At 42.5% G+C, this 24,927-nt stretch overlaps 3 protein-coding genes across 6 annotated transcripts in view; 1 reads left to right on the plus strand and 2 right to left on the minus strand.

Moving 5' to 3' along the window:
• Positions 1 to 1,108: 1,108 nt before the first annotated feature.
• cenps (centromere protein S) lies at positions 1,109 to 6,839 on the plus strand (the record flags this gene model as incomplete). The annotated part of the gene is made up of 5 exons (XM_080546085.1): positions 1,109 to 1,117; positions 1,190 to 1,343; positions 2,308 to 2,341; positions 5,922 to 5,988; positions 6,702 to 6,839. 5 exons carry the CDS (start codon positions 1,109 to 1,111, stop codon positions 6,837 to 6,839), a joined length of 402 nt encoding a protein of 133 aa, XP_080402211.1.
• A 594-nt stretch (positions 6,840 to 7,433) lies between these two features.
• tardbpb (TAR DNA binding protein b) lies at positions 7,434 to 12,448 on the minus strand. Of its 2 annotated transcripts, XR_013937796.1 has the most exons (6): positions 11,679 to 12,448; positions 10,983 to 11,146; positions 10,711 to 10,851; positions 10,363 to 10,533; positions 8,910 to 10,004; positions 7,434 to 8,226 (listed from the first exon to the last, which is right to left on the minus strand). XR_013937796.1 is itself a non-coding variant. In XM_080545470.1 (5 exons), exons 1-5 carry the CDS (start codon positions 11,917 to 11,919, stop codon positions 9,501 to 9,503), a joined length of 1,221 nt encoding a protein of 406 aa, XP_080401596.1. In that variant the 5' UTR covers positions 11,920 to 12,448; the 3' UTR covers positions 7,434 to 9,500. The 2 variants fall into 2 exon arrangements, 1 of the variants encoding a protein (XP_080401596.1); XM_080545470.1 differs by having other exon boundaries at positions 7,434 to 10,004.
• A 2,077-nt stretch (positions 12,449 to 14,525) lies between these two features.
• Positions 14,526 to 24,927, minus strand: part of gnb1b (guanine nucleotide binding protein (G protein), beta polypeptide 1b) — a 14,881-nt gene continuing 4,479 nt past the window's right edge. For all 3 annotated transcript variants that reach the window (XM_080545879.1, XM_080545880.1, XM_080545881.1), the window contains exons 2-11: positions 23,254 to 23,366; positions 21,578 to 21,616; positions 21,376 to 21,482; positions 20,321 to 20,384; positions 19,715 to 19,877; positions 17,474 to 17,540; positions 17,116 to 17,317; positions 16,641 to 16,857; positions 15,615 to 15,730; positions 14,526 to 15,274 (exon numbers count right to left, since the gene is read on the minus strand). In XM_080545879.1, coding sequence (XP_080402005.1) covers positions 15,624 to 15,730; positions 16,641 to 16,857; positions 17,116 to 17,317; positions 17,474 to 17,540; positions 19,715 to 19,877; positions 20,321 to 20,384; positions 21,376 to 21,482; positions 21,578 to 21,616; positions 23,254 to 23,310 — 1,023 coding nt within the window. In that variant the 5' untranslated portion in view covers positions 23,311 to 23,366 and the 3' untranslated portion in view covers positions 14,526 to 15,274; positions 15,615 to 15,623. The remainder of the gene's footprint in view (positions 15,275 to 15,614; positions 15,731 to 16,640; positions 16,858 to 17,115; positions 17,318 to 17,473; positions 17,541 to 19,714; positions 19,878 to 20,320; positions 20,385 to 21,375; positions 21,483 to 21,577; positions 21,617 to 23,253; positions 23,367 to 24,927) is intronic.

A 24,927-nucleotide genomic window follows, 5' to 3' on the forward strand; every position in this document is an offset into this window, starting at 1 on the left:
TATAAGCAAGACAAATATTCATCACAACATTCCACACTACAATTGATACTACTTCTGCACTTGATCAATATACTTAGTACTTCCCTCATATGCTCATTATTCAAGAATGAAATTCATTCATATTTTTTCATACGAATAGTACATGACTGAGCAATATGTGGCCATAATAAAACCTACAATCTGCATGATAGCTGTCATTCATTTTGTCCATAGTTTAAAACAAAATAAAACATGTGATTACTGATTACCTTCAATGATGTCTATGATATTCTTATACGGGCTTATAATAAACCGTGAGCTTAGAATGAGAAGGTTCTATCTCCGTTTAGAATGATAAGGTTTCCGTTTAGGGCAGTTCAGAGATATTGAGCGTCAACGTTTTTACATTCCATTATGTTCTGTGAGATGGAACCTTTGGGAACTCAAACATTTAAACATTTCAAAAATAACACCACACAGGCATTAATAAACACCTAATGGATCAGATTATGTAAAAAAAAACTCAATTTTGACAAAAATGGAGATAAAACCTTATAATTCTAACGTCACGCAATGTTGTAATACTCCGGCCCAGCAGGTGGCGCTGTACTGTTTATGAACTGGTTATGAAACGGTAGTAGATGGATTGCCGCGCGACTTTTCAAGTCTACAACAACAGTGTTTTCTCAACAGGCTGAACTTATAAACTCAGCTAAACACTGACAGACACTATGGACCACGAAGACACACTTCAGGTTAACGTTGCTAATATATCATATATATTATAATACTTCTTGAAGTTGTTGTGAACATCTCAGAGTCTGGGTCATCCTTTGATCTAGAGTTAGTCTCGTCTGGGATGTTGATCTGATCGCTGTTTAGTCTTAGCTTGCTAAATCAGTACAACCTTGTTCTGTTGACACTACTGTTATGTTAGTTTCACAACTTTGTTTGTTGTGAAAGTTTTCATGTCTGTACAAAATCAGCAGTAGGTCAAACTGTACACATATACGCTAGACATATTGCACATACCTACATATATATATATATATATATATATATATATATATATATATATATAGTCAAAATAGAAGACACTACTGTTATTGATTGTATGTATCCTGGAACCATGACAGGAGTAAGAAACTGGTCATAGTTTGACAGGGTTGATAATAATGAATTGACTCCACCATCACACATCTGACCACAGAGGCTGAAGGCAGCAGTCCATTACTCAGTGGGACTTCTGTGTCAGAGCATCGCAGAGGATCACCAGACAGAGGATCACCAGACAGAGGATCACAAGACAGAGTTCAGCAGGCAGGTGATAGCAGCTATAGCAGAGACTACCTTCAAGCAGTGTGGTGAGTTATAGATATATATACATCCTAATATCATACTGGGGAGGCTGGTGGAGGTATCACATGTGTTTCATATGGTTTCTCGTGCCATGCTATGCTGCATTACAATGAGGCCGTCCTCCACGATGCCTCTACTGGCCCAATACAAACAGAAACATATTCCAATCAAACAATTACAATGACAGAGGATGGATTCTTCTGTTCTAGCTGACAGATAGTTTGTCTGGGTTTGCAACAGCTCCACTGTCCAACCGAGTCTGCATGCTTTACTCCAGTGGTTCTCAACCCTCTCCTCGGGGACCACCAGCCGTTCCACATATTTGATTCAGATTCAGATTCAGATAACGTTTATTGCCACTATGCACTACACATATAGGAATTTGCTTCGTCACCACAGCAAGTGCGTTTTTACTTTTTTTCACATGTCAAAAAAACAGGACAACACAACAACAACAACACAGGACAGACAACAGTGCATTGGATAGTGCGGTATAAAGTGCAGTGCAGAGTTTTTACAGTGAGTCCAGTTCAGTCCTGGGCAGACTTGATCTGTTCCACCACCAGCACACCTGATTCAACTAATAAAGTGCAAAGCAATTATGATTTTTACTTGATTAGTTGAATCAGGTGTGCTGGTGGTGGAACAGATCAGGTATGTGGAACGGCTGGTGGTCCCCGAGGAGAGGTTTGAGAACCACTGCTTTACTACCATGCGTAGCCAACACTGATACCTGATTAAAGCCCTTGATAAAGTGAATCAGGAATGTTGGCACCGGGCTGGAACAAAAGCATGCACACCCTGTAGGTGTCCTGAAGCAGGATTGGATAGACCTTCAGTACAGTATGTTGTATCGTTTCTTTGGGGACATTCTCTAATAGACTCATAACAGCAGTACCTCGTTCATTGGTTGCTTATTTAGGATACTGATGTTAATGCCATTTTTCTCTTTCATGATCTTCTCCTTAGATATTTTTGCCAAAGACTTGGAGGCCTTTGCAAGGTAAATGTCTATGTATGCTGTCATGTTTTAAAACCTCTGTTGATCATCCCCACACATGCAGGGTAGTAATGTGTTCACTTATGTAGTAAATAGGAAAACATTTGTGAGCATCAGAAGCCCGTCTACAGACTGACGATAAAGGTGAAACGTTATACTTTAACTTCAGTCAAAGGATATAATGAAGCTTAGGGCTGGTTTCACAGACAAGACTTAATTTAAGACTTAAGCCTAGTCCTGGACTAAATCATACTTCATGAGGCTTGGCCTTGTCTGTGAAATCAGCCCAATGAGTTCCATTAGCTTATGTTGTGGTCACTGCTTATCATCTGACAGCATGTGAGAACGAAGTTCAGCTGAGAAATATACAGTGGGGTGCAAACAGAGAAATATACAGTGGGGTGCAAACAGAGAAATATACAGTGGGGTGCAAACAGAGAAATATACAGTGGGGTGCAAACAGAGAAATATACAGTGGGGTGCAAACAGAGAAATATACAGTGGGGTGCAAACAGAGAAATATACAGTGGGGTGCAAACATTTGGGCACCCTAGTCAAAATGCCTTTTACAATTAATATCTAAGTGAAAAGAAGCAAACTAACCTCTAGTCTAAATACTACAAAGTTAAACATGACACATTTCATCACATTTTAAAGCAAGATACATTTTTCTTTTTACATCAACAACTTTTTACAGTTTCAAAATAATAAAACAAGGAAAAAGGCCTTGTGCAAAAGTTTGGGAACCACTCCTCCTCAGGCAACTATAACAGCTTGCAAACCCTTCCTGTAGCCAGCTGAGAGTCTTTCAATTCTTGTTGGAAATTTTCCACATTCTTCCTGGCAGAACACCTCTAGCTCAGAAATATTCTTCGACCTTCTTGTATGCACGGCATGTTTGAGATCTCTCCACACAGATTTCAATTCAGATATTCAAGTCTGGGGACTGTGGTGGCTATTCCAAAACCTTCATCCGTCTTTCCTGGAGGTACTTTATGGTTGATTTTGAGGTATGCTTCGGGTCATTGTCTTTCTGGAATACCCAACCTCTCTTCAACTTCAATTTCTGGACTGACCTTCGAACATTAGCCTTTCATGACACTCAAGGTCGCCGTACAACAAATTTAAAAAGTTACAAAATTCAAAATACAAAATACATAGAAATATACAGTATAAACATAGCTAGCAGCAGAGCAGCACGGGAACAGTAAATCAACAGGGATACGCCTGCGTAAACAGGTGGGTTTTGAGGTGGGTTTTGAATGAGGAGATTGAATCAATGTTCCTGATGTCGGGGGGGAGGGAGTTCCAGAGGCGAGGGGCGGAGCGGCTGAAGGCTCTAAACCCCATGGTGGACAGACGGGCTGGGGGGACGGTCAGGTTGATGGAGGAGGTAGACCTGAGGGACCGGGTGGGAATGTTGATGTGGAGGAGGTCGGACAGGTATGGAGGGGCGAGGTTATGGATGGCCTTGAAAGTATGGAGAAGGATTTTGTAATCGATGCGGTGTTTGATGGGGAGCCAGTGAAGTTGGTGTAGAATGGGGGTGATGTGACTGATGACAGGGGTTCTGGTGACAATACGGGCAGCAGCGTTCTGGACCAGTTGGAGCTTGTGGAGCAGTTTGTGGGGGAGACCAAAGAGAAGGGAGTTACAATAATCTAGGCGGGAAGTGACGAGGGAGTGGACCAGGATTGCGGCGCTGTTGGGAGTGAGTGAAGGGCGGAGACGGTTGATGTTACGAAGGTGGAAGTAAGCGGACCGGATGGTGTTGTTGACGTGGGAGTGGAATGATAGGGTGCTGTCGAGGACGACACCCAGACTCTTAACCTGGGGGGAGGGGGAAACCAAGGAGTTGTCTATGGTGAGGGTGAAACTGGGGTGCTTGGTGAGTGTGGATTTGGAGCCAATGAGAATGACCTCTCAATGAGAATATTGCCTGTGCCCCCAGCTGCTACACAACCCCAAAGCATAATGGATCCACCTCCATGCTTAACAGTTGGCAAGGGGTTCTTCTCTACAAATGCTTCACCCTTTTCTCCAAACATACCTTTGGTTGTGGCCAAAAGGTAACATTTTGGTTGTGTCAGTCCAAAGCACATTGTTCCAAGAAGCTTCAGGTTTCTCAAGGTTTTCTTTTGCAAACTTCAGATGCTTAATTTTGTGTTCAGGCCATAGGAAATGCTTCTTTCTGGCATGTAGGTCTTGGTTGTTTAAGGTACACTGTATTGTTGTCCTGTGAACAACTAGACCGGTGTCTGCTACTCTTTTTTGCAGCTCTTTTGCAGTGATGTGTGGGTTCTTCTGAGCATATTCACATGACTCATTGAAGCCTCTAGTAAATCACCGTTGTCTGGGCCTTTAAATGGTAACAAAGAATAATCCAAAAGGGAAACCCAGACTTTTGCACAGGGCCCTTTTCCTTTTTTAGCATTTAAAAACTCTGAAAAATTACAATAAAAAGAAACCTTGCTTTCAAATTTGCAGAAAGGTGTCATGTTTAACTTTGTAGCATTTAGTGTTCAGGTTTGCTTTCAATCACTTGGAGATGAATTGTAACGGACATTTAAACCAGGGGTGCCCATGTAGTATATTTTACTTAACCACACTCATACATGGACTTTATATGGTATGGGCCTGTATGCTATGAAGGGCCTGTTCTCCTGACAAGGGGGGTTTTATGACACCTTGTAAACACATCCTTTGTCTTAAGGGCCATATGTTTTGCCTCAGGAAGTGCTGTCCATATATGGGCATTGTTAGGATGACTTCCTGTGAATCTGACTTGAACTTTAACCTGGAATGACTTTTAGGCCAGGTGACATCATATTGGGGTCTCCTACTCTTCACACCTCAACCATCTATACAGTGAAGGTGATAGGACCATTGTTTGTAACTGTATTTGCATACTATTGTTCATAAATAAGAAGTGTGGGCCCAGGGGGCTCTTCTCTTCTTCTCTCTCTCTCCTCTGGAACACGCAGCTCTCTCTCTCTCTCTCTCTTCTCTCTCTCAATCGACCAGACCAGAATCCAGCTCAACATTTTTTTTCCTGTGTTTCAATAAATAGTCTTAAACTACTCAGAATTATATTCTTCATTTTAGTATCCAACAAGTAGCTTAATAAACAACACCCACATTTTTGCACCCCACTGTACTGTGTCTGTGAGGGCAGTGTTTACCTACGTTGAAGGTTCTTTGACATAATCTAGTGGGGCGCCTGCATGGCGTGGTTTACTAAGTGCATGCCATGTAATCACAGGGTCTCTGGGTCGATTGTGGCCAACAACCTATCCTGCATGTCATCCCTCCTCTCTGTCACCCATCCTTCATGTCAATCTATTAAACAATTATAATAGTCTAGTGACCATCCAAACAATGAAGATATTTCCAATTTGAAATAATCAAAGTTAACAACTAACAACACTCTCTGACACAACATATTATTCTGCTGCTTAATCTCTTGTACTTATACCACCCTGCCACGAGATTATCCACTTTGACTTCCTCCCTATACGTGTTATACCACCCAACCGGATTGTAGACTTGTGTGTGTGTGTGTGTGTGTGTGTGTGTGTTGCAGGCATGCCAAGAGATGTACGGTGTCTGTGGAGGATGTCAAGCTTACAGCCCGCCGAAGCACAGCCCTGGTGAGTAATGGTTCTGTGACATCACCTCATATCCAATGGAAACCAATGAAATAACTGTGTCTAATTTACTTCAACCTAATCATATCATTCTTTGATCTGTGTCCATACTGCAATGATAAGCAGCCCCTAATGTGATTGAGAAATAGTGCTGGGCCAAAAACACCTAGGGCCGGTTTCACAGACAAGGCTTAAGCCTAATCCTAGACTAAAAAACATCTTCAATGGAGATTTTACATTGAAAGTGTGATTTAGTCCAGGACTAGGCTTATGCCTTGTCTCTGAAACCGGCCCCTAATAACTCAACTCTACAGCATGTTTTTTTTTATGTACCTTAGAGAAAACAGTGATTATTAAACCAGTTGTTTTTAAACACTATGAAGATGCATTGCATTTTATGCATATGCTAGTATTCAAAACTCCAATTGGATTATGTCCCATCACATCTATTAGAAATATTAGTCAAGATGGCTGACTGCCAGTATTTCTTTCAGCCCTTTTTTTTTTACATGCAAATTGAAGTCCAGTCAGAAAAGAAAGGTTTTCCAGAGATCTGTGTCCTTTAAAAACATAGGATTGGTGCAAAATAGAACCTCACAACAAGTCTGGAGTGCGTGGGTACGTAGACACTTAAAGGAAAAGGGTGGATAACTGGGACGCAGGGAGAGTGTCTCCATTGGCTGAGTTTATTCACTATCTGTTTTATCTTCCCCCAGTTCAAATTCATACAAAGGAAGAGTGAAGAGCTTGCAGAGCAGAAGGACAAGAAGAAGAGGAAGGGTGGAGAGCTTAAAGAGCTGAAGGCCATGAAGACGAGGAAGAGCAAAGACACTGAGACAGAAGTCATGGAGTAGGGACATGTAGTCTTTACATTACTGAGACAAGCTGAGCTGTAATGTGTGTAACAGTGGTGGAAAGGACAAACTGAAAAGCAAATCTTCTAGCCAGAACAGTTGTCTCTGTGGTGTAAAGTTAATCAGCCTGTCATATTGCATAGTACATGGCCTACATCATCTACTCTGCTGGCTCAGATGTTCTCCTCAGGTCACCCTCTCCTGCACTGTTACTGCAACTATGGTAGATGCATTTACTACTAGGAAAGAATATTCCTGCTCAATTTAGTAGTGTGAAATGGATATACGCTAACTGTCGATCCTGTTCAGAAACAACCCTGTTAAGACTTATTTATGGCCTTTTCTCAATTGTTAGGAACCAGACCCCTCGTGTCCTCCAGAAGCATTGGAAACCATCTATGGCCTCCAAGGTGTTTCCAGTAGGACTACACTGGGAGTCATGTTCATCACTTGAGAAAAGGCTAAAGGGTAGCTTCTGGATAGGGGTCGCTCATATGGGGTGATGTGATGGAGACAGACCAACACTTAATTTGTGACATTTAGACATTCCAGACAGCACACAAAGGGTCAACTGGCATGAGCCATTTGTAGCACACATTTATTGAAAGCTCTTTATTATCCAGCATGTGGTACAATGTAAAAAGCTGTTTATTGTAAAAATGTAATATTAAAAAAAGCACCGATTCAACCTAACTCATGTGTGAATACTGATTATTAAAAATAAAAAAATTACTTTATTCACCGTGTTGTATAATAGTGAAAATCATGCTACCACCGTGTCATCATGGTTCCTGGCAAAACAGCATTAGTATTACCTCCACCTGTTGGTGTTTCATTATGCATGTGATCTGCCCCAAGAACAAAAATACAGATAAATAGCAAATGCTATGCAAATAATGCATCTAAATTAGTTTTCATTGATTAAAGTCAAATTGGACACCAGAGGCTGCTAAGCCTTTGGTCGTGAGTTTTAGTCTGAACATTTACGGCCTTCTATGCATCTCGTCACTGGAGAAACATAGAAAAAAGATACAACAACTACTTCGTCAAATTCATTTGAGAGAAATTACGATACCAAGGAGCGGTTTCACAGACGAGGCTTAAGCCTAGTCCTGGACTAAATCACACTTCAATCTCCCTTGAAGATGCTTTTGAGTCTAGGATTAGGTTTAAGCCTCATCTGTGAAACTGGCCCCAAATTTACTACTCAATTATACCATACCAAATACCAATTTAAGTTAGATTTGAGAGAAGTAGCAAAAATAAAAGCACTACCCCGCTTCATGGGCCACACATTGAAACAGGTGGGACTTCCTTCTTCATCCTTGGGAACACTGCCTTCAGTCTGGGTTCAGACGGAAACCTCGGTCAGCAGTGTCCAAGGTGCCTAGATATGTGAATTCACATTTTAGATTTTGGCAACTCAAATGACAAAAGTAAGCATATCTATTCAAACAAGTTTTATTAGAGAACTCCCTTCATTTGACATGATATTGGAACACCTTTTGAAGCACACTCAGATCTACAAGGAATCATTGACAACCACACCACTCGACGCCCTCACACAAACACTCACGTCCCCCAGTGGCCCCAGCAGGTGTCATCCACATCAAGTTCACACTTACAGATCAGATCAAATTACAAGGAAAGAAACCAGACACACCATACAGCATTCAAGTCAGGTTATATAAGCAAGACAAATATTCATCACAACATTCCACACTACAATTGATACTACTTCTGCACTTGATCAATATACTAAAGGAAGGTAGGAAAAATTGCAAAGATAAAAAAGAGATCTTGAAGTACTAGTTAGTGAAATGTCCATTTTAGGGAGGGGGAGGCGCTTGTAGCATCTGCAGCTTCCATTCACACTCACAAAAGCAGTCATATTGGGCTCTTTCATTGCACAACCAGTCCTTGTCACGCTTTCTTTTTCTCTCTCCGTTCGTTCGCTCACTCATCGATTCACTCTTCGCCACAAGCCATCCTCAATCGCACTCATGAGTTCTCAATGTCAGTTGCGCAGATCTTTCCATTTTAAAAAGTGGATAAAAATGTAACACCCACCGTCTCTTAGACCATGCTGAGTGAAGCCGTTCTTTGATGGCAAAGCATTTACAGGTGGGAAGTAGGGAGTGATACTGACATCACCCAAAGAATGCTGCCAAAGAGGAGCTTCTTCCAGGGAAAATGGTAGAGAGGTGAACTGCAGAAGAGATTTTAGTGAAGGCTTTTCCATAGAACTTGACTGCAAATAAAGTTGCACTTTAAAAAAACACATTTACATTTCAACCAGATTCTTTCCAATGCAAGAATTGCTTTCAAAGATACATTTGAACAGTGAACCAATGAATGATGTCATGCATGTTCAGTAACAGTACAACTCACAATACATGCATTAAAGAATCCAGTTGAAATTTGTCAGGATAATACAAACTTAAGAACAAATCATTTGGACAACAAAAGTAGCACTTAAAGTTTAACACCCTGGTAAACAATAATTCACTTCAAACACTTTCTAAATTAAATTTTTTAGCATTTTTTCAAAATGTACAAAACATTTTTTTCACAAAAGCGTTCAGATACGCATAGAACACCAAAAAATAAATGTTGAAAAGACATTTCTCTCACAATACTTACCATACACCCTTACTTAACTTACATCCCCCACCCAGAAGACTTAGACTCCATGCTGGACCCAAAACCTGAGCTAAACCCACTCCCACTGGTCGAGTTAGACCCAGTACCCCACCCTAGACTGGCTGAACTGGTACCGCCGTAGTTACTGTTAGCGCCGGTACCAAATGACTGAGTCGCCTCCCGACTGGAGCTTGTCTGCCCGGCAGCAGAGGTGCCAGTAGTGGCCCCAGTCTGCCCTTGCTGGCTAGCCAACATACCCATCATTCCCCAGCTGCTCTGAAGGGCCGCCTGTGCAGCTGCCATCATGGCGGGGTTCAGGCTAAAGGAGCCAAAGTTGGCCAGATTGCTATTGGAGCTGCTCCCTAACCCTGTGCGGCCTGTACTGCCAAAGCCCTGCGCGCCGAACCCGTTCCCAAACCTCCCAGCCCGATCCTGCCTATTGCCGTGTTTTGGCTCGGCGTTTGAGATGTGCACGCTGACGCCTTTAATAATCAGGTCCTCTCCACATAAGGACGCCGCAACCTGGAATGAAAAAAGCGTGAGGGTCAGCAAGGCGCAAGCAGCAGACTCCTCTGGCAAATAAGATATTTTACATTTGCATTTTTGGCATTTAGCATTTGTCTAAGTAAGTGAATCATCTATCCATGATATGACCAGGGGCCAATTCTAGAAGAAGGAAGAACTGGGATTTATTTTCTTTTAATTGACAGTAGAGAAACCATCCTGATGTAAACTTCAGATGTGCATGTGACAGGAAGTTGCAATACAGGAGATGCATTGAATCTGACACTGACCAGTGTGGAATGTTGACTGGAATGTACCGTTTACAGTGTAGATTCTAATTCTCTTATGAAACAACTGTATGGGTTTGACACGGTACCTGGTCATCAGCGAAGGTGACGAAGGCAAAAGCCCGGAAGGGCTTGGGGATGAAGACGTCTGTGACTTCACCGTACTGCATGAAGAACTGACGGAGCTCGTCAGCGGTCATGTCCTCTGTGCAGCGGCCCACAAACACTTTCCTGCACCTCTGAGGCTCATCTGGACCTTGCTGTCATACAAAAGAAAAACACCTCATATATACATTTTACAAAAGTAGCATAACTTAACAATGACACAAATAATGGGTGATGAATGAATTTAAAAGTTTAAAACAAAAGACAAACGTGTGTTGTGGGGGCAATTGTCCTGTTTCTACAAATGTTACACTCCATGCATTATAAATTACCTTAGAGTTGGGGAGCTTGCAGTCGCACCATCTTCCATCAATCATGTGACGCTGAGATACCACCTTGTCTTGGGTCTCGTACTCTGTGAACCTCACAAAACCAAATCCTTTGGAATTTCCGGTTTTCACATCTCGTTTCACCTAAAAGGGGGGCAGGGAATTAATTAATTACACCATGGCAATGAAAAGCTATTCAAACGATTCAAAGTTTTAATAATGCAAACAGGTGATCTGAATCTGATTAATTATTCATGTGAATGTTGAAACCTTACCTGCACCATAATGACTTCGCCGAAGGTACCAAAGTAATCCTTCAGGTCCTGTTCGGATGTTTTCCATGGCAACCCGAGTACAATCAGATCAGATGTCTTCATGTCGCCCCTCTTCATCTTCACCGCGGAGGAAGCGTCGATCTCGTCCATCTTCCTTTTGTTGTCTAGATCAAGAGAGGTGGGGGGCATTCATTCAAGAATCAATCTGTTAGAACGTTTGCCCGAATACAATCAATCGGTTCTATTGTTGCAATGCATCACGGTAACTAATCGAGTGAATAGAGAGTATGCCTCCAAAGTGCCTTCATTCATTGTTCAGTGTATATATCATCGATAATCGAACATCGACCTAACGTGACGTTCGAATTATAAGGTTCTATCTCCATTTTTGGTCAAAATGTAGTTTTTTTTACATAATCTGATCCATTAGGTGTTTATTAATGCCTGTGTGGTGTTATTTTTTAAATGTTGACATGTTTGAGTTAGTAATTCATAAAATACAAAGGTTCCATCTCACAGAACATAATGGAATGTAAAAACGTTGACGCTCAATATCTCTGAACTGCCCTAAACGGAGATAGAACCTGATCATTCTAAACTCACGCTAAGCGTTATTAGTGCCATGCTTTTACCAAACCGAGCTAGCGGAATATGAGTAAACATTTAACATGTGGTTTAACTAGCTAGGGTACATACCTTTCGGATAGTTTACAACGAACACCAGGTTCCCCCAGCCGTTCTCGGGCGCATGGAGAATGCCCTCGACCAGCCGGACCCCCCTCATGCACTGGGACACCGGGGAGCGGAACCTCAGGCCGCAGGCCCCGGGGAACTGGGCCGCCACCGTGGAGAGCAGCACCGTGCCGTCGTCCTCAGAGGGGATCTCCATCGGCTCCTCGTTCTCCTCCTCGGCGACGCGAATGTAAACTTCTGCCATTTTGATTTTGACCTACAAACACTACAACAAAGGCCTTTTCTAATTCTCAACGACCGAAAAAACAAAGGCCTTTTCTCGACCAAACGACCAAAAAAACCGGCACCGGTTGAACTCGAGTAGCGTGGATGTCGATTGAACGAGCGCGAAAGAAAGGCCTGAGAAAAGATGTCAGCAAAGCCAAGCGGCCTAATTTAAGATGCGTCAGTTAAATCAATCAGAATGTTTTAAACGAACGACGCCAGTGAGAAAGGACAGCGATATTCGGGGCTTCTAGGCCGATATCGCGATATTCCGCTTCTGGGCCCGAGATCCTTTGTTCCTCGCGAGGAACACCGACCGTTAGCAATGTGGCTTCGAACGAGCTCGATTAACTCGCTGCGTTATTGCCGTTTGAAGTCGAATTTCTTGTAAGAAAGAATTAAAATCCGACGACTTTAAACTATATTACGACAATAAGTCGTTTTCCCCGTTTTAACCGAACATGCAGGAAATCTTCCGCACGCAGAACAAATGTTTGACTAGACAGAGAGAGAGAACATCGAATCAAAATGGCACCGTCCGAGTCATGTAGGAAGTGCGTCATACCCGTTGGAACATCCCATTTGTCGATAGGTTACGGGGGTGGTGAATTAGTCATTCGTTTTGGAAAACTATTTGTTGTAATAAAATTGTTTAGATATAATTTCTACTGTATTTGTACGCTTGTTGAAATTTGTAAATCAACGCTAACTAGTAAACATCCTATTTGATTAGTACATCTATCTATTCTACCCCCCCCCCCCTATATCTGGATTTTGTGGAAGAGTCCAGTTTAAAAATCCACAGCGACTTCCGGTAGGGGGACGAAGGCCACCACAGCTGTGAATGTGAATCTGCCATATCACATGTCACCATAAAACACAACAGGACACAAAACACGTTATATCAGAAGCTATACATATATACATGTATTTCGTTATACTGTGTGTATTCATTCATTTATTTGTTCATACATTCATTTATGTGTCTGTCTATATATCTATTGTTAATTTTGACAGACTTGGTCCTCCATATGAGTGTTGACCACAGCCATACAATCTATAAGCAGCTTTGGAGGCACATTGTTTAATTATACACGACCTCTTAAAGTTAACGGTTAAGTTAACGTACAGTATCGGAGCGATATATAATTATTTTTCTTTTTTTATACTTACCTTGATAATCCTGTTTCATTCGTCTCTGCAGTCCTCGGTTCTCTCTTGATCTTCGATTTTATTTTTAATTGAACCCTAACTTCTATGGCTTTGTTTTGACCATCTCCGTTTTTCCCCTGTATTGCATGAAAGTCCAATAAAGATCAACCTGACTGTCCTCTCATTCAAATATTCAGAAAGTCAGAAAGAACAAAATGATTTTTTTTTCAGGGGGGTGGGGGTGAATGCTTTCAATCTCTGTACATAAATGTATGATTCTGCTCTACGCATGGTATTTATTTATGAATAGAAAGTAACAACCCCAACATTTCCCAACAAGTGGTCTGGCCAACAGTTTTACTGGGTGCAGTGAAGATGAGTTTCTAATTGAGAGTAATTAAAACGAGGAAAAGACATCTCAAACAGCTTTTTATTACATGTTCAATAACAGTACATTTTAGTACAGTATCTATCTTGCATCCAGCTCGCCGTGGTACACCAACAGACTCAAATAAAATACAAAAGGTGAAGAGATACGTAAGGGTGCAGAGCTCTATCTTATTAATGGAAAGAGAAAAGGGATCCATCTCAATTGAATTGCATTTTAACTTGTGGCCACACACAAATACATCACATTTATTGTACATCATCGCAGAAAAAAAAGGGGGGGGGAGGGGGGAGTGGAAATATGTCACATCTACTAACGAAAGTGCTTCTGTATACAGTGAAAAACATTGTCATTCAGATGCCTTTTGCCATTTTATTTAAGACTGAGAATATTTTTTTTTACAATGCTTTAGTATGGACAGAAATCTAAAAGAACCTGTCGTCCCATTGGATGTCATTCCATCGGGTATCAATATTTCAAGGAGTGGGAGGTTCACACAATCATTCAGTTATGGATTATTACAAAGAAATTGGCATCATTAGAACTGGTAAGCATATTTTACATTAAGTCTGCAGTCAAAATCAAATCTCGTTCACTCTGGTGCATAGCTTTGCCAGTATAGGTACATAACGTATGCAGAGTTTAGCCGAAAATAATTTGAAATTTTGAATCAAGTTCAAATTACAATCAACAGGTTCCTCTGCTCACGGGAAAGACATGATTTGGATCTTTTCACTGTGGAAAGCAAGCCGACAGCATGCACATCTAAAAGAAACCCCCATGGCAGACAAAATAAAAATGAGTTCTTAACTTAAAAATTTCAGATCATTATTTTCAGACATTGATTTGTACATTTCATTCACAGAGTAGCAACTGCAGTTCCCAAGCACAGAAAATGGTCTGTCTATTCAGTCGAGTCAGATGTCTCACTGAAAAGTGGATTTTTTTTTTTTTTAAAGAAACAAAAAAAAAGATCTCCATCCACTCACTTAAATTGCCCTAAATCACCACAGGTTCCACCCCCCCACCCCCCACCCAACCCAACCCAAACAATGAAGACAGAGTTAAGGGGTTAACTGTAAATAAGTCACTCAAAACTCTTCGTGTGTTGGAATGAGCATTCATCACAATTCATAACATGTTAGTCAACACAGTATTAGTTGAGAAGCAAAGTTTCTTTTTGTGCAAAAAAGCTGTGATGAAACAAAAACAGCTAGTATATAAATACATCAACATTTTCTGAAAGCTGCTCATGTAATCTGGTCAAGCTTCTGCTTTCATGCTTTCTGCATGTTTTATTTTGTCTCATCTTTCTTACATGATTAAACTGGATTAAAATGACAAGCTTTAATTTCAAACATATCTAAAACCACTGAGAGAAAACATGACGTAAAAGAAAGCCATTGAATATAACTAACATAAACCATCAGAATAGAATTCTTCTTCAAAAGCAAAAAAAAAAAAAAAAAAAGTTAAATAATTTGTACAATTATGCTCCAACATCTGCTTTCAAGACACATACATTTGCATGGGATGATAGTGTTTTCTCTTTCAAGGTAACATACAATGGTCCAAGAAGGAATGCACAAGTTTTTTTGATTTGATACCACAGGAAATCTTCTTTTTAGCTAGGTGATAAACAATTGTGCTCTTCTTTGTGTAGGAAAGGCATTGGTTTCCCTTAGTTTTTGTGGTGTCCAAGTCAGTTTAAAACGGTGTTGAAGAAGATGCTGTGGAAATTTAACATTCTGAAGTTGTAATGGTCTTCCAGTCAACTTTGGAGTTCAAATGACATCTGAGGAACAACACAAGTCAGAGTCAGGAGGATCATTGAACAATACGGAGTAATGACAGAGAGAGAGAGGGTAAGAGAGACAGAGAGAGAGAGGGTAAGAGAGACAAAGAGAGAGAGAGACAGAGGGTAAGAGAGAGAGAGAGACAGAGGGTAAGAGAGAGAGAGAGTAAGAGAGAAACAAGAAATGTACCATACCCAGGACCAGTTTTGAACAGGAGAACGTACTGCATTGTAATAACAACATGGTTGCAGTTGATACAGAGTTTACGAGGCGTGAGAGCAGAGCGAGCTCAAGCTCCATAACGTCCTTTCATCAGCAGGAGTAGATGGAGAGACTTACCTGCCAGCCTCAATTCCAGATCTTCAGAAAACTGTCCCAGGATCCTGTTGCGACTGCCATGCCGTCGTCGGTAACTCCCAGGCAGCTTACACGGTTATCATGCCCAGCCAATACACCTGAGAGAGCAGCGCAGTAACAACTATTAATACACCTGAGAGAACAGCGCAGTAACTACTATTAATACACCTGAGAGAGCAGCGCAGTAACAACTATTAATACACTTGAGAGAACACCTCAGTAACAACTATTAATACACTTGAGAGAACACCACAGTAACAACTATTAATACACCTGAGAGAGTAACAACTATTAATACACCTGAGAGAGCACCGCAGTAACTACTATTAAGTGTGTGTATGCTGCTGCTGGTACAATATGACGCAGGGAAAGACCCAATTTCATACAAGCTTTACAGTTGAACATTTACAAACACTACTAGAAATGCGCGAATTTAACTTCGGTAATCTTCTGTTACGGTAAAGTGGGTTATATTTTAATTTCTGTGTAAAAGGACAGGTTGAGTTTGACATATGTACAGTAAGAACTAAGGCCTGTGTTCACGCAGCGCATACGCGTGGCGGAACTGCTGCGGCTCTCACTGTTGCGGCTTCCATACTGGCAAGCGTGTCTTCTGTGGCTCTAACTGCTACTGTCAGCCATGTCTTTGTACATTGAGTTGTCTGCAAGTAAAGGCCAATGCACACAGCCCCGATTTTGTCGCACCCCCGAATTCGATTCCATTGTTTTAATTGAGACAATGCACACGGCGTGCGATGCGATATTGTCGCACGACAACATTCGATTCGATTTCCATTCACACCAATTGAAATAATTCAAAGAATTGAGAATCGAATGCCGTGTGCATTGGCCTTAAAGCGGAAAAAAATAGGTGAGTCCTAATCTCTAGATGGCGGCTCTAACCCCGTTAACATGGACGCCGAAATGAATGAAAGTTGACGCTTGCTGTGTGTTTGAGCCGTAAGAGACATGCTTATTGGACTATCTGGCCTCTCCTCTGCGACTCACCCGCGCGGTCGGCCTTCAGAGTGTCCCACACGTTGCAGTTGAAGTCGTCGTATCCGGCCAACAGCAGGCGGCCGCTCTTGGAGAACGCCACCGAGGTGATGCCGCAGATGATGTTGTCGTGCGAGTAGATCATCAGCTCCTGGTCGGCGCGCAGGTCAAAGAGTCGGCAGGTGGCGTCGTCCGAGCCCGTGGCGAAAGCATTGCCATTGGGGAAGAACTGCAAAAAAAAATCACAGAACACACCACGAAGCAATGAGTTACTCTGCAAATAAAAAAAGAAAGTCTAACCGTCGAATATTAACATGATTACGGCTTGTATATGAAAGCACATTTGGGAATGCATTCAGAATTTTGGTAAGGTAAGAGATTATAAAATCATTTGATCATCATATAATTCTACCAAAACAGAGATAGTAAATGGGAAACAGATGTCTTTGAGAAGAGGTATCGAGTATCAAAAGGAGGCGGTCCTTACACAGATGGCGTTGATGTCAGACTCATGGCCGGTGAACGTCTGTCTGCACATGCCCTCTCTGACGTCCCACAGTTTGGCGGAGGCGTCACAAGCGCCGGAGACGAATAACCTCGTGTCAGGGGCCAATGAGAGGCTCATGACATCACCGGTGTGCCCAGCGAAGGTGGTTGTCTGCTGGCCAGTCTCGATGTCCCAAAGAGCACTGCCGACAAAACATCAAAGTCAGACTGGGGGGGGGGGGGCATATACGTGTGAGGTTTTATACAAATCTAACCCACAATGGGGATGTTAACAGTGGAGTAGCACTGAAAGTAAGCTGTGATCGGTGTCAGAGGGAGACTGTGGTTGGTTCACCTACCAGGTAGTGTCTCCAGAGCTTGTAATAATCTGGTTGTCGTCAACAAAGCGACAGCAGGACAGATAACCTGGAGATGAGAGAGTTGAGGACTGTTAAAAACAGACTCGGTCATTAGGATAGGTTCCTGTTGTGTTTTTCTAATTAGCAGATTCCTTTAATAAGATATGGATGGATAGATGGATGCAGGGGTGCAAAGTTTACAACCTTTCTTTTTGACCTGAAAACGAAGGAAATTATCAATGCGCGTCTAACCTTAGGGGAGGGGGGGATTGCGATAGCACTAACGGTGCTAAATGGATAGTGCTAGCACTAACAGTGCTACATGGATAGCGCTAGCACTAACAGCGCTACATGGATAGCGCTAGCACTAACAGTGGTAGATGGATAGCCCCGCGGTGGCGCAGCGGTCTAAGCATTAGCCTCTAGTGCAAGCTGCCCACCGGGGACTGGGATCGAATCCCGGTCTCGCCAGATCCGGATATGGCCGGGGCCCACAGGGAGCGGCATATTGAGCGGCCGCTCCCAAGGGGGGTATAGGACTATTTCCGGACAAGGATCCGTCGCGCAACACCGCCCCCGTCTGGTGCTGGAATAACGGTGTCGGGCTCGAGGAGCCAGTCAGCTAGTCTGCCTGGCTATCTCCTCTGGGGCTGCCGGCCACGGGGTCGTGCGGCGGATCCTACGCAATAGGCAGGGGATAATTGGATACTAGGTTGGGTGCAATTGGATACCAAATTGGGTGAAAAAAGGGATAAAATCAGAAAAAAAAAAAAAAAGTGGTAGATGGATAGTGCTAGCACTAACAGTGGTAGATGGATAGTGCTAGCACTAGCAGTGGTAGATGGATAGTGCTAGCACTAGCAGTGGTAGATGGATAGTGCTAGCACTAGCAGTGGTAGATGGATAGTGCTAGCACTAGCAGTGGTAGATGGATAGTGCTAGCACTAGCAGTGGTAGATGGATAGTGCTAGCACTAGCAGTGGTAGATGGATAGTGCTAGCACTAGCAGTGGTAGATGGATAGTGCTAGCACTAGCAGTGGTAGATGGATAGTGCTAGCACTAGCAGTGGTAGATGGATAGTGCTAGCACTAGCAGTGGTAGATGGATAGTGCTAGCACTAGCAGTGGTAGATGGATAGTGCTAGCACTAGCAGTGGTAGATGGATAGTGCTAGCACTAGCAGTGGTAGATGGATAGTGCTAGCACTAGCAGTGGTAGATGGATAGTGCTAGCACTAGCAGTGGTAGATGGATAGTGCTAGCACTAGCAGTGGTAGATGGATAGCGCTAGCACTAGCAGTGGTAGATGGATAGCGCTAGCACTAGCAGTGGTAGATGGATAGTGCTAGCACTAGCAGTGGTAGATGGATAGTGCTAGCACTAGCAGTGGTAGATGGATAGTGCTAGCACTAGCAGTGGTAGATGGATAGCGCTAGCACTAGCAGTGGTAGATGGATAGCCCTAGCACTAACGGTGGTAGATGGACAGTGCTAGCACTAGCAGTGGTAGATGGATAGCGCTGGCACTAACAGTGGTAGATGGATAGTGCTAGCACTAGCAGTGGTAGATGGATAGTGCTAGCACTAGCAGTGGTAGATGGATAGCGCTAGCACTAGCAGTGGTAGATGGATAGCGCTAGCACTAGCAGTGGTAGATGGATAGTGCTAGCACTAGCAGTGGTAGATGGATAGTGCTAGCACTAGCAGTGGTAGATGGATAGTGCTAGCACTAGCAGTGGTAGATGGATAGCGCTAGCACTAACAGTGGTAGATGGATAGTGCTAGCACTAACAGTGGTAGATGGACAGTGCTAGCACTAACAGTGGTCAAGCTCTAACGGTCTAATAACCGTAACACCTGCATAACTACCTGGAGAAACAGGTTGCTTACCGTGACTGGGATCTCCCCGCTGTCTGGAATTGTACCTAGCTGCCTGAAGCTAAAAGCTATTTCAACAGCAATGGAGTTTAGCAGACTGGAAGATGTTAGCTCACGCATTATGTGACCTGGATGACATATAGTCCTCCACACCCCCACCCCAAATATTGTTTTTGCAGATCTACACGATTCACGCGGATAACCTGTTTCAAAGTAAAAACGGCGAATTTGGCAGAAAGGTGACAAGTTTGGGGATATGTTCCCATTGTGTTTTTTTAATGAGCAGAATAGTTTAAAAAGAGATGGATGGATGGATGGATATCATGAGAAAAACACAGTGCCGGTGACAGAAGAGTGTCGTGTACCTGTGTGTCCAGCGAGCTCTCGGCTCACACGTACGTTCCCCTCGCGGGTCTTCAGGTTGTAGATGGAGCAGATGTTGTCCAGACCTCCGCAGGCCACGTAGTTTCCTGAAGGTGCGTATGCACAAGTCATGACCCAGGAAGAACGCAGAGGAATGGCATGGACCTGGAAGGAGACGGTGGAGAGGTCAAAGACAAGGCGTGGTAACAAAGACAAGGGGGAACATTAAGCCTTTTTTCAATTGTTAGTGAACACGACTCCTCGTGTCTTCTATCCTCTTTCCACATGTTTCGTCCTCAAAAAGCATCGGAGCAGAACCTCGATCTCCTCAAATATATTTCCAGTAGTTGGAAGGAGTTGTGTTCCAACCAATTGAGAAAAGGCTAATGAAATGTATCATGACATTCCACTTAACATTAAAAAGATAGTGTGGAAATAATGGGAGTTAACCACTTCAGCTCAAGTCAAACTGGACATAAAACCGAATCTGAACAGGGAGGCTAGTGGAGGTAGAAATCAGAGGACGGGCTCATTGATTATCTGATAACTCACAATCAATGAATATGATATCAACAGGCAGCACAACTTAACCCACTGAAGAGTATTACCTTGTTTGTGGTATAGCTGTCCCAGATAATGAGCTTGCCATCTTGGGAGGCACTGACCAGGAGCCTGGCAGACAGAGTGAACACTTGTAAGGTCAAGGAGAGACAGACTGGGTCCGTAGTAGGCATTTCAAAACCAAACACTACCTGCATTCTACAGGAGTATACAGTACAAATACATGACTCAACGTAACCTGCATTCGACAGAAGTATACATTACAAATAAATAGCTCGGTGTACCAGCCTCATGTTATACATGAGTAATTAGTACAGAGTTACTACACAGGTACAGGGTGCAACAATGTTGTGAAGGACCCAAATGTCATTAAACATTCAATCTATAATTGTTTTGTAGGTCACGTCTGCTTTGCGTAGGGTCACATCCCCGCCGTGACGGTAATAGAAACACCACCTGCTTGGTCACGATGACTTCACACACGGAATCAACGGAATCAACACATCCCTGCCACGTGTCACCAGACCAATGGACCTATCGCTAAGTCACGCCCCCTTTGAAAACTCAGACAAACAAACAACGCTTCAGTGACTGACTGACTGACTGTGACTGAATGACATTCAATGACATACAATGGCAAATTTCTGATTTCTGATTTACCACAGCAAGGAATAGGCATGTTTTTTTTTAAAGATGACAAGAATATTTTGTATAGAAACTTTTCACCATCAGATATTAGGAGTTGTTTGTCCGAGTTTTCTGTCTGTAGTGACTTTAGCTGTGATATGATTGGACAATTTGTATTTCGGGGCGTGGCTTAGCAATAGGTCCATTCAACTAGGGGGGAGACCGGGCTCATTGTAATGCATGGAATGGAAAATGTATCAAACGTGTGATTTCTACCTCCATTACGCGTGTTTGATACCATTCCTCATTCCGTTCCATGCATTACAATGAGCCTGTCCTCCTTCGAGTGGCTGGTGGATTCCACCAGCCTCACCTGATTTCAACACACCTCCTTTTACATGTGGGGAAAAAATGTAATCTCAAGAACCATTCAGTGACGTCATATCTATTGTAAAACACCGAAAGGTTTATTTACCTGGAGTCAGTACCCCAGTGCATGGCATAGATCTTAGCCAAATGGCCTCTCAATGTTCGTCTGGTGCGCATCTGAATTCGACCGACGGGATCGATATTGGCGGTGATCTGCGAAAAGAAACACCGGCACTAAGTTACACAATAACTGACAAAATGTGAGTTTTTCTTTCAGGGCCGACGTTGTCAAAGCGTGGTGGTGTTACCTGTGATAGCGTAGCGTCGGCACATGCTTTCCTGGCATCCTACGGTAGAAGAAGAGGGAGGGTCAATGTCACGTCACAGACATGCAGAACCACAAAAACCCACCAAAAACAAAACCCACCAAAGGAAAATGTGAAACAAGATCTTAGCATTTATGTACGGTATTAATGTTTCAAGTTGTATATCCACACACACACAACCCCAAAATGTCTATGTTTTTAGCAAATGCTTTCTTTGAGGGCAGCTACAGACAGAGACAGAGAGACAGACAGTAGGGATGGACGGTTTTTCGGTTAAACCGAAAACCGGGGTTTATAAAAATAGAAACGTTTTTTTATCAAAACCGTCTGAAACCGTTTTTTTTTTTTTTTTTTTTTTTAGAAGAATAAAATAGAATAAGAATAAAACTGGAACATGTCACATGTTTGTCGTGTGTGAAAATAACAATGATAGTCTGAATCTGCCGCGCAATGAGTGAGAGGTTTGGTCAGTTGTGAAGAATAACTGAGGATTAATATCTAATTGGGATTATATTTAAGGGTAACGAATCACTCTATGGGAAAGATAGTTGCCTTCAGTTATTGGTAGATAGGAAAGGTTTTTTACAATTACTCGCTTACATTTAATAAGATCATTTTCGCTGCTCTCTGTAAAGCGCATTGGGTCACTTTTGTGAGAAATGCGCTATAGAAATAAAATGTGATTTGATTTGATATCAATCAATCAATCAAACTATATTTATGTTCTATAGCACAAATCATGCATTGAATGTAACTCCAAGTGCAGTATTTACTAAACAACAATATAATAAAACAAGAGCTATACGGATCAAGAGTGTTTGTGCACAGCGCCACTGTGTGTGAAGGCGCTACTGAAAGTGATGACAGAACGCATGTCTCAGAAGATACGCGGTCACTTAGTGACGCAAAGGTAGTTCTGTATTTATCTCTATCTGTATTAGTACATTTATTTTGAAAGCTCTATTTTGACAGCTCTACCATGGGCACTTTTATTTTGATGGGGCATTCTTTGTTGATTGACTTACGACAGTTCAGGACGAGTCAGTCTCGCGGCATGTGGTTTTTATGAAAAGCTTTAAGTATGTTTCACTGCATAATTCTAAGTCTAATATTTCAGTGATTATTGAGCAGTATTCAAATATTTAAATACATTGAGCAGCAGCTGAAACTTTGTCTAAGAACCAAGATATTGAGAAAGCAGTTCATTCAATGAAGACGCTGTTCCAAGAGATGATCTTCCGTGCAGGCGTGCACCCTGGATCAGCGGAGCTGGTGTGTTAAGTGTTCATGTGTTTTCATGTATGGTGTAGCTTACAAAAGTCTGCCTTTCCACTTATATTTGTGAAACTAAGTAGCCTAAATGTGTTGTGACTGTGCTTACGGTGTTTTAATGGTGTTCGACATGAGTGTATTGTAGCAGTAGGGCTCAATTATTTGAAATTGGCGCTCTTCTTTTTTTTTTTTTTTACTGTATTTTTCGGTTAACCGGAAAACCGCGGTTTTACTCTCTGACGGTTTTTCGGTTTCAATAATTGGAAACCGTCCATCCCTAACAGACAGACAGGTAGAATAACAGACAGCTACAGACAGAGACAGACAGACAGACAGGTAGAATAACAGACAGCTACAGACAGACAGACAGGTAGAAGAACACTCACTCTGATCTGGTTCTTGAGCTGCTCAGCCTCCTGGCGCAGCTGGTCTAGTTCACTCATGTTCCTCTGCTAGTGTGTCTGCCTCTCTCTCTCCAGCTGCCGGGACACTTGTTGATCTGGAACAGGAAGGAAGACGCCGGTCAGTCTCCCAATAAACAACTGACATCACTCACTCAATTTATTTACGGGACTGTAACAATGAATAGACATGGACCAAAACCTAAAAACAGACAAATGAATCAAAATAGCATGGCGTCCACATGGTGAGAACAATATAAGACAGTCAATACAAAGTTCACCATCTATCTGTTTCCCTTAGTGCTGATTTTGGCACGTTCTGTACATATTTATGAAACATATCCCACCAAATTATTTAATTCTTCTCCCAGCCTGACAACTGAAAACGAACTTGCCATTACAAGACATTAGTGGCATTAATCTAATTGTTTATTCCACTAACGGCTCCAAAATCATTTCAGGCCAAATCTTTAGGTAGGCCCTTGGAGGTTCTCTTGGCTCTCAAGGCTAGAGAAATATTCTAGGAAGTGATTTTTGTGGTCGGCGCATGTTTATGTAGAGGAAAGGTTCTTTTACATTAGGAAATCACTCAATCCCACTTTCCGGCCACTCAAACTAATTGTGTGGTGAAAGGGGGCATGTTTTCCCAAATTAATTCCAAAATAACAGTATCCAAGTTGGCGTGGCTCCGTAGCCAACTTTGCAGCGCTGCTTCTGCCTCCTCGCTGCCTTCGCGGGTCTGTGTTACTGACTCAGTCCTACCCTCTCACCTCAATGTCATTGACATAATCCTGAGACACACTTCGTTTGCTTCGCTCACCAAATCCGGTTAAGACATGACTTGCCGATGATCCGAAAAGCAAAACGTTATCCTGTTGACCCCAATCCTGGGAAGCTCAGGAGGTTTTCAGACAATGACGCTATTGATGATCAATAAACCAATTATAGATATGTATCCATACAGATGTTGATCACACATTTCTGGGGCAACTCAAAAAACACAAACTTCTCCAAAATTCAATCACTGATCTTCCTATTAATGAACACCACATAACATCCACCCAGCTGGCCAGGGGTCGTGCCCTGCGCCCAGCACAGCTTCAGAGGACATCCCAATACTTCTATGATACCTGATAACCACAAGACATTTAACCATGTAGGCTAAACTGGATACTGCATAAAGGGGCAGGGGCGGCTGGTAGTTTAGAGAGGCTGACCAGCAATCAGAAGGTTGCTGGTTGGATCCCCACCTCAGGTGGTCCAGCTGACGACTGGAGGGTTGCTGGCATCATATCTATGGTATCATACCACCACTGCCGTTGTGCCCTTGTGCAAGGCACTTAAGGAGGATGTGCAAAAAGATCATTTCCCCTTGGGAATCAATATACTCAGGGTTCCTACAAGTTTCAACAAGTGAAATTTAAGACCTTTTAGACCTTTTTTAGACCTTTTTGGATAGGATTTTTGACCTATTCGCGCCACTTTGTGGTAGCTTTTTGTCATCCTCGAGGTGATGAAATTAGGGATTTCACTGCCATACAGAAAAAAAAGACAGAATAACCGAATAACTGGAATTTGGGACCTTTTTAGGCCTTGAGTTGATTCATCTTCTGATCTATTTGATTAAAAAAAAATATGTTTTAAGTGAATTCTGGTTAT

The sequence above is a fragment of the Nansenia antarctica genome (assembly GCF_963989245.1).
Source record: "Nansenia antarctica genome assembly, chromosome: 15".
NCBI classification, from domain to species: domain Eukaryota; kingdom Metazoa; phylum Chordata; class Actinopteri; order Argentiniformes; family Microstomatidae; genus Nansenia; species Nansenia antarctica.